The 14,272-nt window shown below is 34.6% G+C and overlaps 1 protein-coding gene and 1 long non-coding RNA gene across 2 annotated transcripts; both read right to left on the bottom strand.

Moving 5' to 3' along the window:
- Positions 1–401: 401 nt before the first annotated feature.
- On the bottom strand, positions 402–14,039 carry LOC141683925 (F-box/LRR-repeat protein At5g63520-like). Its single transcript, XM_074488734.1, has 10 exons — positions 13,759–14,039; positions 12,780–12,884; positions 12,609–12,701; positions 12,350–12,502; positions 12,053–12,145; positions 11,905–11,941; positions 10,404–10,562; positions 9,496–9,692; positions 8,303–8,418; positions 402–1,063 (listed from the first exon to the last, which is right to left on the bottom strand). The coding sequence occupies exons 1-10, from the start codon at positions 13,960–13,962 to the stop codon at positions 607–609; spliced, it is 1,614 nt and encodes a 537-aa protein (XP_074344835.1). The 5' UTR covers positions 13,963–14,039; the 3' UTR covers positions 402–606.
- Positions 2,326–6,415, bottom strand: LOC141683926 (uncharacterized). Its single transcript, XR_012560495.1, has 2 exons — positions 3,671–6,415; positions 2,326–3,515 (listed from the first exon to the last, which is right to left on the bottom strand). It is a non-coding gene; the product is annotated as an uncharacterized LOC141683926 (long non-coding RNA).
- Positions 14,040–14,272: the final 233 nt, after the last annotated feature.

Here is a 14,272-nt window from a genome sequence, read left to right as displayed (position 1 = left end):
ACATCATTAGGATACAAATTATACTTAGTCTAATATTAATTTGATTTATCTCAAATAAGTGGTTTATATTATTTTATTTTAGCCCGATGCCCAATAGACCGACCAAATCAAACTAATTATTTTTAGTTTAATTTTAATTTTTTCTAAATTGGTAGAAGAAATTGAATTTAATATAAATTATAATGATATGAAGTTCGATATAAAATAGAATTGAAATTGGTAAAGTAATACAGGAAATTGACTTCAATATCCATTAGAATTAGAACTGATTGACCCGATAATTAGGATTAGAATAATTAAGCAAGGGTAATTAGGTAATTTCAGCAATTACCAACCGACTGACTACCAAATTTTTAATGTTTCGTCTATTATAATATAATATAGATAGATGCATTCGTCTCTACATGACAAAAAAAGTTCACTTAAAAAAAGGAGAACAATATCCAAATTTGGTTTTGATTCAAGTCAACAATTAATTAGTTTACATGTTATATGTAGTATTTTGACCACAGCACTAAGCAATAGAATTTGGCAAGTTATTTGGGCAAAATATGAGAATATTTTTGAGGCGGAAACAGAGCATTAAACTGCAGAACTCGAAACTTGCTAAATTGAAGGCAGGGATGGAGTGTAAGACATGACTAGATAAACACTGCTGTGGTGATGTACATAGCAACGGGCAAAACCTTGTTCAGATACTTGACCATATGAACTTGAATCCCCACGACATATTTCTCCACTGCAACATGATCCAGCCAATGTAACATCAGGGAAAGTTTCCAAGAAAGGTGTGCTTACTATACTGATAGCGTCCCCAATTGGCTCCCCACGAGTTATGGAAGAAAAGATAAAAGCACCAAAAATTTTATTTTCCCGGCCGATAGCAGCTCTATTAGTCAGGCAATCAGAAGTTCCAACATCATAAGGATTCTTTAAATCTCTAAATTTGTCATAGACATGTCTGAGAGAAGACAATGTCATATTGGTATCTGGCTGAAAGATACGGAAACAATCACCAGTCTCAATACCATCACCACCAACAAACAGGCACCGCTGGTCATTCCTAAGAAACAAAAAAAAATAACTTCCATTTAAACTACAAATAATAAATTATCCCTAATTACAAGATTGTGGAGGACTGTTCGAGATAAAATATCACTGAAATCACTAGGAGTCAAGAAAACTGCAATCACTATCAAAGTTGTTGGTTGAAACACAAACACAATGCACTGTGATAAGCAATCAAATCTGAAACATAAAGCAACATATATGCACACAATGTAAAGGAATATATTTTCACTGCAAAATATCAAGCTAGATCAACAAACTATGACCACGGGAAGACAAATAACAGTACTAGGCAAGCTGCTAAAAAAGCCAACACCGGAAACAAGTTCATATTCCGGAAAGTCTCCAGTTGTCACGTTTCTCATATGTAAGTTTAGACACCTTGTTTAGTTGTGGGTTAAGACTCGATTGCAGTTGATAAAATGGAAAATTTATTCCATATACAGTTTTTCTTTCTTATTACTTATTTACAGTATTCAGGTTCGGATTTTCAAATAAAAGATCGACTATTTTGCTACTACCACATTTAACCTCCATATCCTCTACTGATTTTTTCTTCGTCTTCTCCTTTCTCCTCTCTCGTTCTCTTTTCCACATGCGATCACTGATCGCTACTCTTCTCCACCTGTGGTTGGTGATAAACTAAATTGAAAATTTTGTTTCATGTATGGTTTTATCTTTCTTAATTTCCATTCAACAGTCTTCAGGTTTTGGGTTTTAAAAACACAATCAATGTTTTGCTTTTATCAACTGTAATACTTTATTCTTCACATATCTTTGTTATGGTCCCTGGCTATGGATCTCGTCACGGGTCTATTACCAGAAATTGATGGATTGATTCCTTCTTGAGGGAACCTATCTTGCATAATAAGAGTTTTACTCAAGAGAACTCTTCAACTCTCCTTAGACAACTGTTTACTGAATGAATAATGGGTTTATTTCATTCAATCGTCTCTCCATACATAGGAAAAAACGGATAAGGTAACACACAATTAAGGAAAATACATAGATAGCGATTCCCACAATCAGGGAGCTATCTTTGACTCTACCTACTACCGAGGAACACAACCAGATCAATATAACCATAAAATCAGCTATGACTTATTTGACATAAAGATTTACTTAAAAATAAATCCCTGAAAATATTTTAGAAATAAGAATGCGATCATATCTCTGAAGTTACTCCAACAGTTTGTTGTTTTCCTTTATTTTTCTTTCTGTACTTTTGACCAAAGAATGCATCCACAACATTACTCCCCTCCTCGACAACAAGCTTGTCATCAAGCTTAAACTCGGGATAAACTTCTTTAAACATATTTGCATTCTCCCAAGTAGAATCAGATTCTGATTGACCAGCCCAATGTACTAGTAGCTCAGGTACACCTCTATTGGCACGAAAACGAAGGACAGAGAGTGGTTGGGGAATTACTTTGCCATCAATAGTAGGAGGTAAAGTGGGTTTTTCTGCAGTTTTCTCTCCCTTAAACTCTTTAAGCACCGAAACATGAAAAAATTATGGAGTTTGCAATCAGCACGAAGCTCAAGTGTAAAAGCAACCGAACCTACCCAATTCAAAATCTTGATAGGGCCGTAGAACTTAGGTGCTAACTTGGGACATGATCTGTTGCCTATAGAACATTGTCGATAAGGCTGCAAGCGAAGCCACGCAAGTTGACCTAGACTGAAAGACAAATTTCGGGGGCCTACATCATGAAAATGTTTCATACGGTCTTGAGCCTGGCGTAGATGAGCACGTATTGTAGCCAGAACTTCATCACGGTTCTGCAAACAACAACGATCCACTGCATCAACGCGCGTTTAACCAGGTTCATAAGATAGCAAACGATGAGGTGGTCTGCCATAAACTAGTTGGAAAGGAGTGGTACGGAGAGCGGTGTGGAAGGATGTATTATAGCAATATTCTGCCCATGGAAGTCATTCTACCCATTTTCTTGGTGTATCACCCACAAAACAACGCAAATACATCTCAATTGTTCGATTAACTACCTCTGCTTGACCATCTGTTTGAGGATGGTAGTCTGAAGAGAAAGATAATCGAGTACCACTCAAGCGAAACAATTCTTTCCAAAATGTACCAGTAAACACAACATCCCGATCACTTACTATTGACTCAGGAAAACCGTAAACGAAAGATATGGCTGAAAAATACTTGATCAACTAAAATAGCAGTGTACGGATGCGCAAAAGGAAGGAAATGAGCATACTTTGATAAGCGATCCACCACCACAAATAGCACAGATTTTCCCCCTATCTTAGGCAGACCCTTAATAAAGTCCATTGATATATGTGCCCAAATATTTTGTGGAATTGGTAATGGCTGCAAAAGACCAGCTGGGTGAAGATTTTTCCCCTTATTTTGTCGACATCACACAACTTTGCACGAAATCATGAATTATAGTTTTCATCCACTTCCAATAAAAATCAGCCTGCACTCAATGAAGAGTTTTATGAATTCCTTCATGAGTTGCATTGTGAATAGCAGATACAATAGCAGGAAACAGAGGAGAAGTGGGCAATAAATAGACTCGATATTTGTAAAATAATAACCCATCACGGAAAGTAAAATGTCTTTCTGCGGTACCTTTGTAAATGAGAATGATAATTTCTTGGATAGACTTTGTGGTTGCGACCTTCCTTTTCAAATTTTCTAAAAGTGTCAAGTGAGGTTGTGAGATGGCGATAACAACCCCTATCTCATCTTCCCGACGTGACAAGGCATCAACGGCTTTCTTAAGCGTCCCGAGCATGTACTCCACTCGAAAATCAAACCCAAGCAACTTACTAACCCAATGTGGTTGAGCAGCAGTGGTGAGATGTTCCAACAAATATTTCAAGCAGTAATGATCAGTTTTAATAAGGAAAGAGCATCCCCAAAGGTATTGTCGCCAAAGTTGCACTGTTTTGCCCAATCCAATCAGTTCCCGCTCATAAGCAAGAAGTTTCAAATGTCGATTAGCAAATTTGCAACTAAAAAATGCAATTGGGTGTCTTTCCTCGTGTAAGACTGCTCCAATGCCTATACCAGACGCATTACATTCTACAACAAACTCTCGATCAAAATCTCGAAGTTGTAACACAGGTGCAGTAGAGAAAGCTTTTTCCAGGTCATAAAACGCCATTTCAGCAGCTGAAGACCAGTTGAATGAATTGCGCTTCAATAGGCTTGTCAGAGGTGCTTCTATAATTTCATAATCTTTTACAAATTTATGATAATAACCCGTGAGCCCCAGAAATCTGCGCAAAACCTTAACAGGCAAAACCTTAACAGATTGAGGTAAAGGCCACTCAGTTATTGCTGAAATCTTACCAACATCAGCTGAAACCCCATTTGCGTGAATAACATGTCCCAAATAGGTGACATGCTGCTCACCAAACGAACATTTAGATTTTATTAAGGAATATTCGATGCTTTTGTAACAGCGCAAACACCTAACGGATGTGTTGCATATGCTCCACCCATGTCTTGCTATAAATTAAGATATTATCAAAGAAAATGAGAACAAATTTACGCAAGTAAGGTTGAAAGACTTCATTCATCAATGCTTGAAAGGTTGAAGGAGCATTTGTGAGACCAAATGCGAGTACCAGAAATTCAAAATGACCGTGGTGTGTACGAAATGTTGTCTTCTCTATATCTTTTGGATCCATCCGCACTTGAGATCAACTGAGCGTAAATCAAGTTATGTGTAAACTTTTGCACCATGGAGTTCATCCAATAGCTCATCCACCACTGGAATCGAATATTTATCCTTTATTGTCATAGTAGTGAGTTCTCTGTAATCAACACAAAGACGTGAAGAGCCATTATGCTTGGGAACTAACAATACCATATAAAAAAGGGGGACCTTCTGGGACGAATTACAATCATTTTCGCCCATTATTTTTCAATTTCATCCTTTCGACGATGAGCTTATCGGTAAGGCCCGACAACAACAGAGCCTGAACCAGGCAACAAACTGATGAGATGATCACATCTTCTAGTAAGGCAACCCTTTTGGTTCCTGAAAAGGTCAGTGTAATCAACCAATAATTTTTCCAAGCTTGAACGCAGCCTCTTGCAATGTAAAAACAATAGCATCCCCTTTTTTGACAACTTCCCCTTGCCAAATAAAGTGTTGATCTTGTAGGTTAAACCTCATGGCAAGGGTGCTGAAATCCCATAAAATAGGACCTAGCATTTGCAACCACTTCACACCAAGTACCACATCAAATCCTCCAAGAGTTATAACGTACAAATCCAAATAAAAAATTCTGATCTTGAATGCGTAATGGAACAGCAATACAAATACTCGGACTAGACACTTTCTCACCATTTGCTACAGCTACTTGCAAAGAAGAACGACAGGATAGGTAATCGTAATAGCAATGCAGCCTCTTCACTTATGAAATTATGTGTGCTGCCTGAATCCACTAACCCTAAGATCATGTTTTCAGCCACCCGAATCTTAAACTGCATTGTTTGAGTTGTTTTGGTCCCTGGCTATATGGATCTCGTCACGAGTCTATTACCAAGAATAGATGGATTGATCCCCTATTCTTAGAGGAACCTATCTTGCATAATAAGAGTTTTACTCAAGATAATTCTTCAAATCTCCTTAGACAACTGTTTACTGAATGAGTAATGGGTTTATTTCATTCAATCGTCTCTCCATAAATAGGAAAAGAGCGAATAAGATAACACGCAATTAAGGAAAATACATAAATAGTGATTCTCACAATCAGGGAGCTATCTTTGACTCTACCCAGGAACATAACCGAATCAATATAGCCATAAAAATAGCTATGACTTATTTGACATAAGATTTACTTAAAAACAAATCCCTGAAAATATTTTAGCAATAAGAATGCGATCATATCCCTTAAATTACTCCAACACAACAGTTTTATTTTTCTTTCTTTAATTTTGACCAAAGAATGCATCCACAACAATCTTCCTCTCTTCCATCTTCCACCTCTTATCTTCTTTTTTGCTTTTCACTTCTTTTTCCCGCTAACTTCTCCTTTATTGTTTCTGATTTATCTCTTTTCTCTTTCGATGACTGTATCATTGCCATCTCTTTCGAGATTCAACACAACACCTCTTATTTTCTTAAGATAAGACGATTCTTCTACTACAATCAATTGAGATCTGGAATTGGAAACCAAGTATTGATGGTTTTTGAGAATTAGAGTAAAAAAGTTATAAAGAGCATAACGGGTGGAGGTGAGGTAGAGGATGGATTAGGAGAGCAATTTGATTGTGTGTGTTTGATTGATGTAAAAAAGTTGAGTTGCACTTGGACCTGGTAACTTTGTAGAATAGGTTACGAAAATGAAATTGTGGAGTTTGAGTTTTGAAATTTTACATTAAACACAGAAGTAAACGGACATACAAAATATATAAATCTATATAGGCAAGTGCTCAAATAAGAACATGTATTATAATGAGACCGAGATCGAATATGAACCACTGAATGTTTGAGTCAACTTTTGATCTGGACTACATACTTCTATTTAAACTTTATACGTGTAAACATAAATATATATATACACACATTTCTCTCTTCTCTCAGCCACCCACCTACCCACCCACTTCGATCTACTCTGCCATTTCTAAATTTCCCTATTTCTCTCTCTCCTTTCTCCTTTTTCCATATTCTCTCTCCCCCCTCTCTCTCTTCACGAATGTTCCATTTCTCCTTCTTACTTCCTACTTCCTGATCTGTATTTTCTTTTGTCTTTCATCTAGATCTACTGATTCTTTCATGCTCTACTTTTCCATTTCCACCAAACTTTACTCCGGTGACATCTTTAAGATCTAAAGTGAAATAATAGCGTCAATTATTGAGTTTGATTCGGAGAAAGTAGAATAATCTACCAATATGATCGAGATACAAATATATCTCTGTATAGAAGATGGTGATTGGAGTTTGTGATTCAGTGATGGCTGATTGGGTTGTTTTTGGGAGAAGTGATCTTTATGCTTTTAGAGTGTAAATGGGCGGCATATTTTAATGATTTGTTTTGAGAAATTTGATGATTTATGTTGAAATTTTAGTGGTTTGCTTTGAAATTTGGTGAGTTGCATCTTTTTTTAGTGACTCGCATTGAGAATTTGGTGATTTTGTGAGTGGTTTTATGGTTGCGGTGACACATTCCTCCAATAATGGTTTAAAATTTGGTGAGATTTCATTCAAGATTTTTGATTTTGTAGGTAGTGGAGGTGGTTATATGGTGTGATGATGGCGGCGGCTTTAATGGAAGGCGATGAAGATAGTTTTGCAGTGACAGTGAATGGTGAGGGTGTTCTATAAATTTATGTGTAGCTTTAAGTTTTGCAATATTAAAATAAATAATTATAAAATTAATATAGGTTTTTAGTTCTCATTGTAAGAGGGTTCCCAAAAGAGTAGCCCTATATATATAGAGTCTTACTCCAATACAAACAAAATTAAAATACAAACTACAAACTGCACCACCCCACACACAACTCCACCTTATTCCCTTTATTTTTAATTGAATTTTTCCCGTTAATTGGTGAATTCTTTTTAAAATCAAACTTCCCTATATTTTTCTACATCCTCCAACAATTATTATGAATACCATATTTGATATATTTCAGCGATAAATCAGTAACTATGCCTACGCCTACGAGAATCACTAAAATATACTGGGTCCTGAAATAGTATTGATTTCAGCTTAGTGATTCAGTTAAGTTTAAATACTGATTTCTCGTCAAAATATAGCAAATATGCTATGCAAATTGATGAGTGGGACATGGAGAAAAATACGGCAAAAATATTTTTTTAAAAAGTTAACCGATTAACGGGAAAAGTCCAATTAGAAACGAAGGGGAAAATATATACATGAATACATAGTGCACATGGACGAGAGAGAATTGGATTAAACATGTGGCTCTTAATGGTTTGTAGTTTGTATTCTAATATTGGTTTGTATTTGAGCACTTACCTATATATATATATATATATATATCCCACTACGATCAACAACATAGCAACATTCATCAAATATGACGCTCCATTTAAATTTGGGCAATGGTATTGGTCTCATGTTATTGAAAATCAAGTAGATAGAATTCAAGCATCTTCGTGTTTAATATGTTCCCAAAATTAAAACATCTACCTAAAATTCAGATATGTACCTTTCCTAGAGTCGCAAAAAAAATTGTTTAAACAGATAAAGCTATAGAAATAAGAGTGAGTTGTAACATTACCCCCATATATCATAAAATACTAGGGATGTTATCTGTTTTTCTTTTTCCAATCTAACAGCACACTTTCCTCTTTTCAAAACCCCTATGAAAGCAGGATAATGAATTTGATCCCACAGCTGCCAAAAAAATACCAATCATGATTAAAAAAACCCCAAGGAAGAAAGACAAACTTGAATATATGTAAACACATAGTTTAACTATACATATTAAATTCAAACAAGGAATGTACATAAACCTATATACAACAAATCTAGGAAAATTATGACTACCATTATGATTGCTTATGAATTTAATTTGTAGATAACATAGTTTGTATCAGTGCCTGACAGGTGGTGAAGAAATATCATCTTTGTAGGTAGTAATTCTAAGAGCTACGGAGACTAGAATGTCATTTGCTACATTTATTTTTTGTTTAAAAAGTAGTATATAGAAAACGTTTATCTTAAGTCTATATTACTAACACTCCACAAAAGCATCAACCAATCAAGAGATATCAAAATACATGAACCACCATCAAACAGTTATGGATAAGATTGAGTAAAGGGAATATTATTGAATTTGCAGGCCCTATTTCATCTTGAGATTGATTAAAAAACTACAACATTAGGGTCCTAACTCCTAAGATAATTATTCCCTCCATCTCATAGTATATGTCCTATTTTGACTAGTCTATGGTCAAATTATTTAAATTTTGACCACAAATTATACTTAATATATAATTAAATAAATTTCAAAACTTGTATCATTAGAAAAATATATATAATACTCTTTAAAATATATTTTTCAATTTATAAAAATATTACATAAATTTGTCTTAATTATCGGTCAAAATTTGCGGTCAAAATTTGGTCAATTTGACCACATAATAATAATCAAAAGAGGACACATAATATGAGATGGAGGGTGTATATTACACTTTAACTCATATGCCCTATGCAACATTCTTCTAAGTTTTTAAGATGTCACCAAGTATTAGTTATAAACTTTTTAATTCTCTACTGGGAAAATCTTTGACTGTCAACAGCTCGAAAAAGAGTGCTACAAGGTCAACAAATTTACTGACCAAACTGAAAAGTATAATCCATTTCAAAAAGGCTTGGAGAAAAGCCTTTTATTTGCTCAAATTATTAAGTTATTTATAACAAGGTTGTGCAAAAGAAATAAAAATTTGCTTATGAAAAAAAGAATCATACATCATGATATATGTGGGTGGTAATAATTTGACCATCCAGGTTTTCCCGTGATTCTTCTCTTCTTGCACTGAGACGTGTTAATCCATTGGTCCATGAGTCACCAACAATGTTCTCTTCTACTGAAGTGACCTCATATGTGTTACCAATAGGTGCCAAGCCAGCAGATAAAGCAACATGCAGATTTATCTCACCTATACCTGTTATCAAGCCCAGAAAAAGGTGTCACTGGTGTAAATGTTACCACATATAGATGATAACTGATAAAAGTATAGCATAATGTTTTAAACTAGTCACTAAATCACAACAATAAACAGAGCATTAGTTTGGAGTTCTAATAAAATTTCAATCAAAATAAAATTCATATAAACTACAAATATTTTTCGGTAATAATTAAAAAAAATTGGTACAAGAAGCACTAGTTAAACATACACAAAGTGACCCACAAATCACAAGCAAAATTACTGTAATATACTTGATATTTTGACAGTAGAAAACCATGACTTAACAGCAACACAAAAGGTTAGCAAATCATCAAAAGCTTCTACAAAATATTTCTTACAAAGCATCTATAAGCTCAAAGAAACTTCTACCAAGTGTAGATATAAAACCAAAAAAAAAACAGACTGATCTGGAAGGACGAAGCTAACTGTTAAAGTATCTTCGATCTGTCCTGACAACTCCAATCAAACCCTCATGAATTCCAAGCTTATTATGACATTTCAATATTTAGGACCAAAACATTCTGTAATTAAACCTGGTTATCTTACTGCATAACTATAATCAGGCATGGAAAATTTACACCGATTCATTTGATTTTCGATTAAAATTTACTTATCAGGTATAAGTGTTTATGTCCCAATCCAAATAAATATATGTTCGTGACTAGTTATAGAAGTAATAAGCAGTACCATAAGGCTTCTTCTGTTCTCGCATGAATAATAGGGCGACAGCTGCTACAGATAGAGGCTGGCTTTTCCTATTAGATTTTTTGTTTATAAGTTCAACTCCACATAAGAACTCACCACACCTATCACCAACAATGACAGTCTCCGGAGACATGGAATAGTCTGCAAAGATGAACACATAACTTTAGAGAAATATGCATATCATGTAAAATCTCATATGGTGTTAAACATAATAAATAATGCTTACAAACGCTTTCATCTGAAAAAAATCTTAAACAAAAAAATCGAAATGAGATTTACATCATTATAAAGAGTTATCAACGTCAATCTATTAATCTATCTCTCGACTCGAAATGGGAGCAAGTTTGAAAATAATCTTAGAGTGTCTAGGATTGGATCACCATAATAATAAATAAAATCAGTAAAAAAATAGGATATAAAAAACAAAACAGAGAGATGCAGGAGCTCCTATGATAAAGGGGATAACTAAATCACAAAAACTAAATAGCAAAAAATGAATACCTACTAATGAATTTATGAAATCAAAAATTGAACGAACCAATATTTTACAATTTACATATTTCTTTCAAAAAATGATTGAGGATGAAAAGAACAAGTGGAATCTTTGTGATACACCTAACTGAAGGTTTCAGTGAACTCCAAAGTTGCAGTTATAATAGTTTCCACAATCACTTGAAATCATAAACTTCTTATTGACAAGAATAAGAATATTAAAATTATTTAGTTAAAATTTTACCAATGAAAAAAATTAAGTAGGCCATTTTGATTTATATTTCAATAAACCAGAGACACACAAAATGGGCCCCATATATATCCTCCAAATAGTCCTTATGCACCGTCTACGCCTGGAGTTACGTGGACCTGCCAATAGCTCACAAGAAAATACATTTATCACACCTACAGTTCTATACGTAGGGGTCATTTGCATATCTAATGGTACATTGATGATTAGTAAACTGAATGAATTCTTTTTAGCAGACTGGTTGCTAAATTTATAATATTTCTCTGGTAAACAAATATCTACAATGCCTGAATATATATACTCTATATCTACCTGTGTTGCTAAATCGATATTGAGATATAAGATGGCTTATCTGCTGTTTTTAGTTCGGGTGTTTTCTGATAAAGCTGTGTCAGATGTTTTATCTGTCAAACGGTGTTAGCTTGTTCTAGGACGAATATGGCTTTCGGATTGTGATGCATTGATTTTATTCCTTGTAGTTTTAACTTTACAGACTTCACAAGAGGAGAATTATATTAATATGGTAAAGCAATCTTTTAGAATTCAATTTTAATAAAGAAAGATTATCTAGCTACATTGTGTGCATGTTATCAATTTTTCGTGGGAGAACTGTTCTTCAGATATGACCCGGCCATCTTGGTTTAGAACCCTGTTCCCTAGAGTCAGGTATATAGTAACTTTATAAACATTTCACATAAACTATAAAACGACTTGTACAGTTAAAAGATATTTGAAACTCACCCATTTTTTGAAGAAGATCATCTGTATTCTCGCAGTCCTAATGAATAATTTAATCAAACTTTAGATATACAAATAATAGTTATATATATATCAATGAACAAATAAGGTGTGCATGTTAGTGGCCAACAATGTAGACGTATCAACTTACTGAAAATAGCATTATCCCAACCGGTGAATTGCAACCTGAAACAGACGTCACGCAATCCCTAATATCTGCCATAAATTCATCCTCCAGTGCACCCTTTAAAAAATTATTTACAATTAAAATTTTAAGCATAAAATTATATAAAGTACAACAAACTCAAATATTTACCAGATAGTTTAAATTCAGGTATCCATCCATTAATACAATGGTTTCATAGAATAACTTTTACTTGGAAAACAGAGGGGAAAAAAGGAAAATAACACATTGGTTTGCCCCCTATCTAACTTAAGTTGATATTACCGTCTCCGTCTGTAATAATGGGACTGTTGCAACTTTCAATCCTGGCAAGAACCCGACTGTCAAACAAATGACTCGACTCTGAGGGACAAGAGCATCATCATCAAAAAAATTAACGAAGGGACATTGATCCCTTTCACCTACTTCCCACTGAATCTGAACCAAGGCCAAAGAAAAGAAATATTCTGTCATGGCTGATCCGCACAGTAATAAGCATATTACATATAGTTAATATCAGAACAACTGAGAAGTAATTGTTAACCTCTTTGAATTCATTTGTAATTGCATCCCTTCCGATTACTCCATTGGGTGCTGTGTAGATGATTGGAATTGTGGATCCTAATTTATTAGTAATCTGTATAGTAAAATGGCGTCACTAATTTAAGTACAAATTGATCATAAAGTCAATGTAACACAAAGAAAATAGCCGCACCAGCTGACGAGCCTCGTGTAGATCAATAGAAGTGACAGTTACAATTGCAAAATGAGGGCGGATGAGCTCAGCAAAAACCTTGTTGAAAACCTCTTCTACGGCTTCCTAAATCAATTTCGACGCATAAATAGTGCATTGCGTAATAGATAAAAATATGCATTATACTCCACAAAAAAATAAACACATTTGTATACTGCACATATGGCAAACATATAAACCAGCACGGATAATGTGTAGGTATAACATGAACAAGTTTATATATGTCAAGTTCGGCTACAAACTCTAGAATAGAGTATGAATCACCAATCATACAAATACAAAATACTACTTAAGAGTCCTACAAATCACCAACTTCACACTCTAAAATTTGATACATTAGTGTCATAAGTTTGTAGCCCCGTATTTTACCTACCCCGAAATGAATCCCAAATGACACATGGCATCTTTTTATTCGCGGGGCTCATATGTATGCACGAGGGGTTCATCATTCATTTAAGAGAGATTGACCAATAATATAGCGACACGTCATTATTCGGCAACCAAGAATTTCCGAGGACTAGGCATTTCTCATATTTTTAATCTATTGAAATTTTTCTAAAAAACTCACACAAATCATCAAGATTCTACAAGATTTTTTATCAACTCCTTCAAAATCCGCGAACAAATTAAATCAACCAAAATCTTTTAAAAATCCATGGATTATTATCAAAACTATAAAATATAAATTGAATACTTATACACCTAGTAACAAAAATGTACTTAACTTATAAGTTGCCACCAAATATGGCCACTATAAGTTAACAAATTTAATTATTTAGACCTTAAATAGTAAACGTAGGTATAAATGTGAGATTAATCTGAAGAGGAGGATTGCAAGAGTGAACAGAAGAGAGTTTGGGAGTGTGTGTGTGTGTGATAGAGAGAGTAGAGAGAGAGAGAGAGAGAGAGAGTGAGAGAGAGAGAGAGAGATTAGACGGACCTGGAGAGAAGGATTGGTAGAGAAAGCAGAGGAGAGTTTAGGAGTGTAGAGAACAGTGTCGCATATACGATTCCAAGAGCGGCTAACGCAGGCAGCGGATGCGAAAGAGGAGGAAGGTAGTCTACTTAGCACGTTGCGTAGATTATCTTCGCCGATCACATCGAGGCTTACATTTGATCTGCCCTCTTTTCTTCCCATTTCCATGATAAAGTACCAAGGCGTCAAACAGTTCTGTTTGGTTTCTACGACCAGGTTTCAAATGGGTCACGCACAATTTACTCAAATCATCATTTTCTTTTAGGTTGTAAATGTAATTTTTTTGTGAAAATGAGTAAATGACCGAACATTTCTTATTTTCGGAATTCTAGGAAAGTTAATATGTGCAAAAAAACTCTATTGGGCCGAGTTTTATCCGGGGTTTAAAAAATCGGTTTTTTAAAAAAACGGATTGAATTAGACTTTTTTATAAGTCCGGTCGGACCGGGCCGGACTTCCTAAAAAATATATGATTCGT

The sequence above is a fragment of the Apium graveolens genome, chromosome 9 (genome assembly GCF_009905375.1).
Source record: "Apium graveolens cultivar Ventura chromosome 9, ASM990537v1, whole genome shotgun sequence".
In the NCBI taxonomy this organism is placed as follows: Eukaryota; Viridiplantae; Streptophyta; class Magnoliopsida; order Apiales; family Apiaceae; genus Apium; species Apium graveolens.
Note: the sequence above shows the minus strand (reverse complement) of the source record. Positions and strands in the feature narration are given on the sequence as shown.

Bases quoted from the DNA above. Each gene is read 5' to 3' on its own strand.
- LOC141683925 (XM_074488734.1), bottom strand. From the start codon at position 13,962: ATGGAAATGGGAAGAAAAGAGGGCAGATCAAATGTAAGCCTCGATGTG. The intron at 9,693-10,403 runs GTACTGCTTATT...GCTTGATAACAG, and splicing joins AGAACAGAAGAAGCCTTATG to GTATAGGTGAGATAAATCTG. The intron at 1,064-8,302 runs GTAATGTTACAA...TTTGTTTCTTAG, and splicing joins GTATTTTATGATATATGGGG to GAATGACCAGCGGTGCCTGT.